The sequence below is a fragment of the Nannospalax galili genome, unplaced genomic scaffold (genome assembly GCF_000622305.1).
Source record: "Nannospalax galili isolate Female #2095 unplaced genomic scaffold, S.galili_v1.0 scaffold955, whole genome shotgun sequence".
NCBI classification, from domain to species: Eukaryota; Metazoa; Chordata; class Mammalia; order Rodentia; family Spalacidae; genus Nannospalax; species Nannospalax galili.
The window spans coordinates 992,298-1,003,920 of NW_008336901.1; the positions used below are offsets into that span (position 1 = coordinate 992,298).

Here is an 11,623-nt window from a genome sequence, read left to right on the forward strand (position 1 = left end):
TTTCTTTCTTTCTTTCTTTCTTTCTTTCTTTCTTTCTTTCTTTCTTTCTTTCTTTTTCTTTCCTTCCTTCCTTCCTTCCTTCATTCCTTCCTTTCTTCCTTTCCTTCTTCCTTCCTTCCTTCCTTTCTTTTTTGTCACGGTCTTTTAGCCTAGTCTGGCTTGAGACTCTGGTTACTGAAGACAACTTTACCTTCTGATCCTCCTCCCTCCAGCTCCGGAGTGCTGGTATAGATATTTGCCATCATGCCTGGTTTCAGAAAAATCTTTTAAAGGAAAGATCAGTTATCAGGAAGCATTCAAGTAAGTAGGGTGATTCAGTTTTCCCTGTGGAAGTGGTGGGGAATTCTAGGGAGTCAGGGAGAGAAGGCCCCCAGTGAAGTCACCTAGCAGCTGCTTTGAGGCTGCTTACTGTGGACAGTAATCTGAGGACTCCTCATTAAATAAATGACTTCCTGGAGAATCTCCCAGCCACCCTGTGAATTGCCAGATTATGTAACCAGAATTATGCTGTTTGTGCTGCCCCTAACCCCACACACGAATAAACTGAAACTGAGATTAAGTCTTTAAATTGTGCTTTATTCGGAGGTCTAGAGACCCCGAGAAGGAAGTAGATTTACATCCTAACAATCTGCACAGCAGACTTTCTGGGGTGAGGGTTGGGCAGCACCTGTCAGTCATTCCAGAGCTCAGGCTTGCCCTCTGGTGGTCAGATATATTTCTGATGGTGTCTTTTCTCTCATCACTTTGTTCACTCGTCCCTCATTTTCTAGATGTCAGTTTCAGAATGTGCCAGCATAAACCTTGTACTCCCCCAGAGCCATCTGGGCTGGGGTGGAGGGGGGTGTTAACTCCGAACTAACCATTACCAGTATTTGCTTGATAAGCTATTCATATGTATAAGCAGATTTCTTTCTGCAGTATGTCATACAAATATTTCTTTGTAATACAGATTATAAAAGTGGTCCTATTTGTCCCTTCTGTTCCTATCAGTTTGATTAGTGTAATGTAGTCTGTTGCAATGATGGCTGGGCCACAGGGAGCCTCCAGTGTGATATGCTTTACATCAAAATGAATTCTGTCCCCAGGACAACCTATATAATGATACAGGAGAAAATGGGGTCCTGTCTTAGAGTTAGTCTCATTAATAAAATATCTTAGGAATGGACTCAAACTGAAGCTTAAGGACAGTTTTACTAGAGTTTAAAAGAAGTTCCAGGGCAGCAAAATGTACATTTCAGCAGCTGTCCCTGAGGAGGAGAACGGTGGGGACGGAAAAGAAAGCCATGCCGTAAGCCAGCATGGAAGTCAGACACAGAGAACTAGCAGCCACATGATGGGCAGGGGAGTTTTAAAGATGGAGCCACTATGCCTGAAATGTTGAGGCATCCCAAAGTTTTAGGGAAAGCCTACTTAGAAAAGAGATACAAATAAGGAAAAGGGAGATCAGAAAAGTAGGTAGGCTGTGGAAAGCTACAAGTCAGTGGACAGCAGGTCCGAAAGCGACTGCACCAGGGTACACGAATTTGGGATAAGAAAAGTTCACTAGTTCACCATCTTATTAACATCTCATTAACACACGAGCTAGTCTACCTATCTCTTTAGCATGGCTTTAAGGGAGCTTGCCTTTCTAGGTATGACTCCTTGCCAGGTGATTGACCTCCTTTAACCAGGAGTTTTCTACTATAACAATAGGTATTTTTGTTTGGGTTTTGTTTTCCTTTTGCACTACTGGGGACTGAACTCAGGTCACTGCATATACTAATCATGTGCTCTAGTGTTCTACCTTGAGCCATATGCTCAAGCTCTTTGGTTATTGTTTTTTTTTTTTTCTTTTTTTCATGTGTATGTGTGTGTGTGTATGTGTGTTTGTGTTTTTGAAACAAGGCATTATTGTTTGATCAAACTGGCATCAAACTGACAATCCTCCTACCTCTGTCCCTCAATCCAGTGCTGGGATTATATCCATGCCCAGCTCCTTGACGGGTTATTGATTGTTTACCTTGATTTATTCATTCTTTCATGGTGAGGTTGTCTTTGTAGACCGTTAGTGTTGTCCATCTGAAACACAGCTGTCAGCTCAAAGGGAGTGGAGATAGTTATTCTGGATACAAATATGACTGACCATGGCCCAGGAACATAAATTCAAGTTGTCCCAAATAACAGGTTGCAAAATGGAAATAGTTTCATGACGTTTTTTATAGCTACAGAATAAGAAAAGTCATAAATCAAAGACCTTTTCAAATATATTAGTGGAAGTGTCTGGTAGGTAGCTTACACCAAAGCAAAAATATCTTTAACCTAAGTTTCAGGCGCTCTCTGATAGTATTCTCAATTTGGGGTATTTGGAAGCTAGCACTATATTTATAGATTACAAAATGTTCTACCTAATATTTATAAGGATGGTAGATCAGACAGAAGTGGGCAATGAATGACTAAGGGAATGAAGGATAGCCAAATATCTTTTGGCTCTGGATCTACAACACTCCAACTCTCCATACGTATGAAGAAGCTCTAATCAGTCAGCCTGTAACCAGAATACCTGTTTGCTGCCTGTTGTCACACCTGCAATGGCAGAGGCTCATTATTCAGACAGCTGCCAGTCTGGGAATGCAGAGGATCAACATCCTGAAGCACCTGCCTTCCCTTTCCTTTACCATTGCCAGCTCACATGCTTTACAGGGAACCTGAGCAATGGCACATAATCCTTCCAAAGTTCAGTACTGTCCCTCTGGCCAGGTAGGTAACCTTGTCTCTGAGATTCTCTCCTTTTTGCCTCCTGAATTCTTTCCCATCATCTCTCTCTCTATGTAGTGGGATTTGCATATGACCAAAGTCACTGAGTCTAAGCATTCCTCCCACGGTGCCATCTAGACTACCGCTACATAAAGTTTGATTCACAGCAGGTAAACCATTAGCAATATGTGCCTGGCCATTTGGAATGTGTATATACAGATTCTTTATAAAATTATGAAGTATAAATGTGTTCATAATTTAGAATATAACTACTTTGCTTTAGTTTCTGTTTGTTTCTTCATTTAGGGGACATGTTAATTCACAGTAACCCTTTATGGGTTGAGACTATCTCTGGAGCAATCTCTGCCCAGAGGGTTCAGATTCCCTAGAGAAATGGAGGAAGGAATAGAATATGTCCATTCCTTTTCTCAGAAATGAGATTCTTAAATTCTAATCAACCAATTCTCCCTCTTCAGAAATCAAAAGCATTAAGGAGAAGGCCTGGGGCAAACCTGAACCCACTATACCTTTTTCACTAGTAGTTAATGGCTCAAATTTCCACATCTAAGAAGAAACAATGAACTAATTCTTCCTAGACAAAACTATGTATCCTAGTTTGTTTCTCCATTGCTGTGGCAAAACACTCTGACCACTACCAACTTAGGGAGGAAAGGGTTTATCTGTCTTACATCTCCTGGGTCACACAGTTCATCAGGGAGCCCAGAGTAAAAACTCAGGGAAGGAACCTGGTTGCAGGAGCTGGAGCATAGGCCATGGAGGAACTCTGCTTACCGGCTTGATCCTCTGGCCCCTGCAGAGCTTGCTTTCTTAAGCAACACAGGCCCACCTGCCCAGGGGTGGTACCACTCAGAGTGTGCTGTGCCCTTCCTTATCACTAAACAATGAAGAAGATGCCCACAGACATGGCCACAGGCTAGTCCTATGGAGGCAATTTCCCAATTGAGGCTCCCCCAACCCAGGTGTGCCAGTTTGACACTAACTATCCAGCACACTGCGCCAGCAAATGAAAATATGATCTCCAAATAGAAAAGGAGGTCCCAACATTCAAATTTAAATTTCTTGTGTCTAAGGGATACAACTGAGTGGGGAAAGTGTTTGCCCCTCAAACATGAGAACCCAAGTTCTTATCCCCAGCCCCCACAAAAGAAGCCTGCCCAACAACCTGTATCTGCAGCCCCAGTACTGGGGAAGTAGAGACAGTGGGATTTCTGGAGCTTATTGGCCAGCTGGTCTAGGTGAATAAATAAACTCCTGGCCTAGTGAGTGAACCTGTCTCAAGAAACAAGGTAGACAGCAACTGAGGAAGACACCTGACAGCCACATATGGCCTACACATACATACACACACATACACATACACACTCACATGCACACACTTACACACACACATGCACAGGCACATGTGTACCCAACCACATGAACACATACACGGTACACATACAAGCAATTTAATTTTTTGTGTTAAAGTTTTACCTGACATTCATTACACATAGAAAATGTTTCGCATTTTCATAGTTTGCTGAAAAAAATATTGTTACCTCAACTATATTTATATAAACACATCAAATATATCATAAATTCAAATTGTCACTTCAAAATGTTCATGTTAGATTGAGCTTTCAAAACAACCTACGTTGGAAATGTTTGGCATGAAAAAAGAATCAACCTCTATTCCTGTTTCACGGAGAAGAAATAGCACTGACAGGATGAATGTTCACTTTAACCCATATGGGACAAAATGGCAGATTTTGCACCTGGGTGTCAGCTAAAAGGGAGGTAGGAAAATATGCCTTAGGAGTTGAGAAAGAAAAGTTTTTCTGTAGAGTACAGAGAACACTGTTTAGTGCTCAAAAGTGTGAAATTAAATCCTGAAGTGATTTCTTTCTGAACTCTGTCTAGTTTAATTTTATTTCAATATGAAGACTTTTTGGTTGTTGATTCTGTTTAGTAATTTAGCTGACAGAACTTGTAAGATGAGGAGCTCTCTGAACACTGAAGTAACTCATGGATCCAGCACCTGTCAATAGGTCAGCTTCTGCTTAGACTAGTAACAGCACACAATGACCTGCTGTCAGTTACCTGCAGCTGTGATTTAGTATGCACAGCCCATACATTTATCAGGCATCTAAGAAGTGTTGACACTATGCAGGATATTATGACTATAATGATTTTTCAAAAAAGAACATATACGTTGCTGGAGATTGTAGTGTGCTAATAGACTGGTGAGCAAGTCATCAAGCAAGTAAAATATTTGACTAAAATATTAGAAGTTTAGCAATCAATAAAAAACAGTAGAACAGTTTGAAAATTGGGAGGATCATGGAGTCATTGAATGTGATGGAGACTCTTGTCTCAGGTGAGCTTAATTCAAGTGATTAGGATGCCAGGGAGTCAGTGGTCACCAAAGCCATCCCAGGTCAGTGGCTTCCAGGTCCTTTGTCTCCTGAATTAGAAGAATGAATTCCATGGACAATGGAGGAGTAAATAACAGAAAGTTTTATAATAGAAGAAATTTTTAAATATTTTATTTATTCTTTTTATTATCTGTCTATGATTATATTGCCTACATATATGTGAATACACCAATTAAGACATCTTAAATATTTTCCTGAATTGAAATGAAATTGCAAGCAGATTTCGTGTGGATTTTTAAGTTAAACTTAACATCATGGGGAAAAGTCATAAAGTAGTCATAGAAAGGTTTTGAACAAATAATTATATTATTTTCTTAATTCTAATGTTATTATGATCTTGAGACCCGGGAAAAAGAAGCCTAGTATGTCATGTTATTTCACAATTGCTTTACATTCAAAATATATTTAACAAATATTAAGACTGAGAAATAGCGTTTCCAAGATACATAATTGTGTTTGGCAATTGACTATGTAAATATAAAGTACTACAATTGAATACAAAGGATGCTTTATCAACATAAAGGGAGCTGTAATATAATACTTTATAGTAGAAGTAGTACGTAGCTCTAACTTTTCACTAGATGGCAGACTTAGCTAATGCATCAAGTTGCTCAATGCAAAATAATGAATGTTTTAAGTTCATTTTATAGAAAAGTATATCACATAAATTTTGTTGCCTAATATAATTTCAATTCTAGAAGTCACTCAAATACAATCATTGGATCCCTTAATTTTAATTATTTTTCACTCACTCTTAGACTCTACTACCTGAGTATATTTGTATTCAATCTAATAAATCTTAAAAGGAATATGAAGAAAAGAATCAGTGTTATCTTGAATTTGTTCCCAGTTATAATAGTGGTATATATAAAAGATAAATGCCATATGCTTCTCAGAAAAATAAAAATGCTTCAAAAGATGAAATAAATTCTCATTAATGGGTAGCTATGCTTGTCTCACAGCTATCCATTCACTCATGGCTTAATACCACTAAACCTAGGAGCATTTTGTCAGCCACAGTTTATCATCACTAGAGCTAATATGGATGTACTTCTAATTAATCAGTTTCTGTTGTTCCTTCATTAGTTAACAGTTTAAGCGTGAGCATTCCACTTCATACACCTTTGTATCCTTTGTGGCCCAGAGATTTCTAATAGTAGACCTTTGACAATTCTTTGTTAAATTAGATATTAAATATCAGCCTGCTATTGGACTTGGGGGGTCACAACTTGTGCCCCAAGCTGGGTTCAGTTACACAACCTCAATAAACCAATTAAAAGAGCCAAATTAGTAGGGGGAAGCAGAAAAAGTAGATTTATTCAGTGTGGCCACACTGGGAAGAGGGAAGAAAAAGAACCATAGACTCCCTCAAGCCCTTCTTTGGCACCTGGAAGTGAAATCAAAGTTTAAATAGAGGGCCAGGGATTTGCACATCTAATAAGTTCTGGTTAAGATGTGGTCCTGCCCACCATTGTCTGGGCTCCTGTTTGGTGGCCTGGCAATTGGTAAATCTCTTTCCTGGAGACAAATTCACCCCTCTGGCTTGTGACTTTTTCTTTTCCAAGAATGAGATTCTGGGGGAAATTCCCATTTCTTTGGGGTCCATTGTTTCAATAGTCTGGTAGTCAGAATGGCAGACACAAGTGTCTTAGAATATCTTCATTCCTGCCAGGGTGATTAAAAACCCTCTATTCCAATAATGATGAAAAGAATATGGACCCATCAAACACTTCAGTGGGTAAGTAAGGTGCTGGAGATGATAGTTCTGAAAGAGAGTTGTCTTCTAGTACATGAAGCACCAACATTTTGCTAGATATTTTTAATAAATGTTTCTTTGAATCTCTGGGTTTCTCTACCAGCCTGCCCACTTATTTTATTATAATGGTAAGAGAAGGCTTTTGAGTCTGAACTCTGGTGTATGAATTGGGTTCTGCACGTACTAAATAATTGTCCTAAACATGTTGTTTTTGCTCTCTGTGCCTCAATTTTTTCATCAGCTAACTATTTATTATAGGGAATCATAAATGAGTTTTCTTCGGTTTGAATAGGTAATCCAGCTAGACTTCTTGATTTCTAATAAAAGTTAGAAACTCTCTGCACAGGTAGATATCAAAGTTCCAGGCAAGAAAATGTGATTTTGCTGTGTAGCCAATAATGGGTTTTCTTAAATCCATCATCAAGAGCTGTGGTCAGGGCCACACTGAAAGCCACTAAACTAGTCCTGTGGGTCTGAGATCACAGAATGATTTATCACAGACTACGGCAAGTATGAAGATACAGAAAGGTAAGTCAGGCTGAGCCACCTGCCCTCCAGTCCTCCATGAAGGAGGAACGGATGGAAACAGCAAAAGAGGAACTGCCTGTGTAGGAGCCCATGAGTAAATCTTGGACCCTTTTTGAAATTAGTCTTTTGCTTTGCATATTTTCAATATCATCACAGCATGGACATTTTTTTCTTCTCCAGAATATGAAAAAGAGAAAAGACAAAGATGAGAATTGGATCTGTTAATTTTCCTTTTCACACTTCAAAGTCTAGAGTAGAACATTTAGTGTCTAAATAAGCTATGGGCTTTGTGTTCATTGATCCACTTTTTCCTCAAGATTTTATTTTTATTTTTAGTTATGTGTGTGTGTGGAGTATGTGCACATGAGTGCTGTGTGTGGACCTCCAAAGAAGGTGTTGGATCTTCCAGACCTGGAGTTACAGGAGGTTATGTGTCCCCGGAAATGAATGCTGTGAACTGAACTTACCTGGAGGAGGGTCCTCGTCTGGCTTCTCTGAAAGAGAACTGAACCAGCTCTCTAGCTCCCTTGTTGATTCAGTTTGATAGTAACATTTATTCATTTAAACTTCTATGGTCACAAATTGTTGAATATTGGTTGTGACATCCCATATTTAAATGTCTTAGTGTTATTATTTTATTTATTAGACACCTTTGAAACTCAAAGATGATATGCACTTTGGCAGTTGGCCAGTCCCTCCCAAAATCAATTGATTTTTTCCCCTAGCAGGATGTTATAATTTTCAAGAGCTTTTGAAACAAAGAGCTTTATAGAATTTACTACCATGGTGATTTCTGAATGAAAACAGTAGACGTGGTAAAAACAGATCATGTGGGCTGCAGGCAACAGTGTTCCCATAAACAGAATATTCTGTAAACTGCAGCACTCCTATCTCCACTACTAAGCCATCTCCTCACAAAATGAGCAAGAATTCAGAAATCATTTCTTTTTAAAAAGATTTGTTAAGTGGCAGCCTAAAAGATGTACTACTAGGCTCTGGAAGGAAAACCAACCTTTCTAGAAGTTGGTACTTAATAACAGAAAATCCCCCAGAGTACAAGGAATATACAGTGTGAGGTATACTGTAAATAAATACCAGAGGGTTTGAGGAAGGGTTTTAAATTCAAAAGATTTAAAATATTTGATCTAAATTGGATTCCAGAGGAAATTCAATTAATAGTTTTGATTTCAAAAATGTGACCAAGGAACTAATAAAAGGAAGATTTTATTTGAGCTTATGGTTCAGGAGGAATCAAAGCCCATCATGGGGGGTGGCAGTGGGGGAGTGACAAGAAGTGGCCAGCACAGGAACAGGATCTCACACCATCAAGCAGGCACAGGAGGCAGAGAGTGACTGGAAATCCAGCAAGGCTTAAGAACTCTCAAAGCCTGCCCCCAGGGATACACTTCCTCCAGCAAAGCCACATCTACCTACTGAAACCTCCCAAAACAGCACCACCAAGTGGAGACAAACTGTCCAAATACCTGGAGCCTATGGAGTACATTCTCACTCAAACCACCACAGAAAGAAATAACAATGTCACTGTAAAGAGAAATGGGTGCCAGATGGCTCAGCAGGTAAAGTATTTGTTGTCTAAACCTGAAGGCTTGAATTCAATTCCTGGAACCCTGTTAAAAGTAGAAGGGGATGTACTGGTGAGATGGCTCAGTGGTTAAGGGTACTGATTACTCTTGCAGAGGATCTGGGTTCAATTCTTAGCCCCACATGACAGCTAACATCCATGTATAACTCCAGTTCTAGGGGATTTAAAACCCTCTTCTGGCCTCCGCCTGCATTGCACACATGTGGTACACTTATATACATGTGAACAAAACAGTCATACACATTAAATAAAGTAGATCAAAATAACTTTTAAAAAGGTAAGAGAAATCCAACTCCACAAAGTTATCCTCTTACCTATATATGTGCATGCAGTAATCATAAATAAATAAAATTTAAAATTCTTAAAAAGTAAGTAGTGGCTATTGACTGTCACTTGGCTAAAATAGTCTACAAATCATCCATAAACTTCCTGATACAATGTCTTTTAAGAATCAGAAATTTGTTTCATTAACCAGCTCAAGGTGACAAGTAATTGAAGACACTGATCAATCGCACAAATAACATGACTGTAATTTTGATGTTAAAAATAAGCAAAAGAAATTACTTTCTGATTTTTTTTGCTGATACTATTATTTTTATCTTTGTTACAATTAGCCTAGACCTACAAATAAAATCTGCAATCAAAATAAACTCAAGATGTAATACTGGCTACATTTCTTTCCTTTTTTTTTTTTATAATGAATGAATAATGTTCTGAAATGTCCATTTAGAAAATACAGTGCTGCACAATTTTCACATATACCTCTGAAGGAAACTGTTCAAAGAATGTTTTGGTGTCTTAACTTGGGTAGTAAGGTGACCCCTGGAAACAGACCTAAGAGGCAGGTAGCCTGGATGGCTGGCCCATGCTGGAAACAGATCCCTGCAGAGGGCTGACATGCACCAGGCCACCACTGCCTGGTAGGTGGGAGCTATTCTAGCAAGTGTTCCATCAGCATTAGGGAATTAGGCCCCAGGAGAAGCATAGAATTCATGTGCAGCACCATAACTCAGAGACCGGGCTTGTTTGTTAAAACAAGCACATTTCTTTGTAGAGTGCTGTGTCAAGCATTCAGCACCAAAGCAGGGGCACGGCAGCCCTGCAGTTATGTGAAATGAAGAGCAACAGAAGCTGATTCCGTATTGAGCCCCAAACAGATCATCTGTCTGGTGTGTTTTCAGTCAGTGCTGGTCCTTGAGTTCAGGAGATGAGTTCAACCTAGCAATGGACATTTTAAATGACCCTTTCTTAGTTTAGCGTCAAGACATATTGCGTAGAAACAAAGCCTGTTACTGTATAAAGTAGCTGCTACATAGAATCCCAGAATATTTGTATCAGAGCAACTGCCAGTGAGACATAAAAACAGGTATGGATCAAAACGGCATTAGGAGAAAAATTAGAGTCATTTCTTGTCATTATTCTGCCTTTTGCTCTCTGGGTGAAAAAATCATGTGAGTATACATATCCATTTGAACTTAGTATGGCAGGGACATGTGAAGGGAAGGCTGTGCGAGAATTCTTGGATCCTTTTGGAATATTGTATTAATGCTTTAGCCGTGGTTCCATTTCATTGGTGAAATTTACTTACATGAAGGTTTTCCTTATCTTGGGAACTCTTTGTAGCAAAATTTGACCTTTAGAAATAGCCTACTTTACGAGGCTAGGGAACCATAGAACATCAGAGAGTTCATAGAATGGACAAGAAAATCATCGTGTGAATTTTTTTGCCAAGCCAAATACCCATATTATAAATTTCTATTTTAATATCACCCCCAAAGTAATCTTGTAACTTCCTAAATCAACTTTATGAGTTTCTCTTCTGTGCTGTTTCATAATTATGGAGATAAAATGTCTAATAAAAGGCAAATTGCTGAATTTATTTTTCTTACCATGTTAAAATATTTGGAAAATAGCGTTCCATTTTTCTTGTACAGAGTTTTATAGGGCACTGCTGCTGTTGTAATTGGATGTGGTTTTATGCCCTAGACTAGAATCACTCATTCACAAATATGTTGTTATGAAAACATACCATATTGGATTGTTAGTGTGATACATTTTTCTTTAATTTAGGCTGTTTTCCAGTCTCAGTATTATCACAGAACTTACACATCCAGCAAACATGAGATTCATGCAATTCAGAGCCAAAGACTGCTACTCTCTCGCTCTTTCAAAATTGGAAAAGGTAAGACCAATATTAAGAAAGTTGATATTTATCCATTTGGGTTCAAAGAACTATGAAGAATTTCTATATCCACACTTGTCTGTCTATCTATCATCTATCTATCTGTCAACTATTGTCTATTTATTTATCTATCTATCATCTATCTATCATATCTCTATTGAAAACTCGAGATATTAATGTTAAAAATGTTGCTTCAAATTGTCATTTTTAAAACAATCACTTGATAGGTTTGAATGATTTATATTAAGGAAATATGATAGAAGTATTTTGTTCTATCATCACTAATTAAGGACAACAAAAATATTCACTTATATTGTAAGTTATATTAATGATGTACAAATGATTTTCTATATTGTGAGATCTAATAGGACTTTGCATTTTCCACA

At 38.4% G+C, this 11,623-nt stretch overlaps 1 protein-coding gene across 3 annotated transcripts in view; it reads left to right on the forward strand.

Moving 5' to 3' along the window:
• Kcnt2 (potassium sodium-activated channel subfamily T member 2) overlaps positions 1-11,623 on the forward strand; it is a 405,448-nt gene that overhangs the window by 339,296 nt on the left and 54,529 nt on the right. For all 3 annotated transcript variants that reach the window (XM_008831578.2, XM_008831577.2, XM_029562800.1), the window contains one exon: positions 11,126-11,237. In XM_008831578.2, the coding sequence (XP_008829800.1) occupies positions 11,126-11,237 (112 nt within the window). The remainder of the gene's footprint in view (positions 1-11,125; positions 11,238-11,623) is intronic.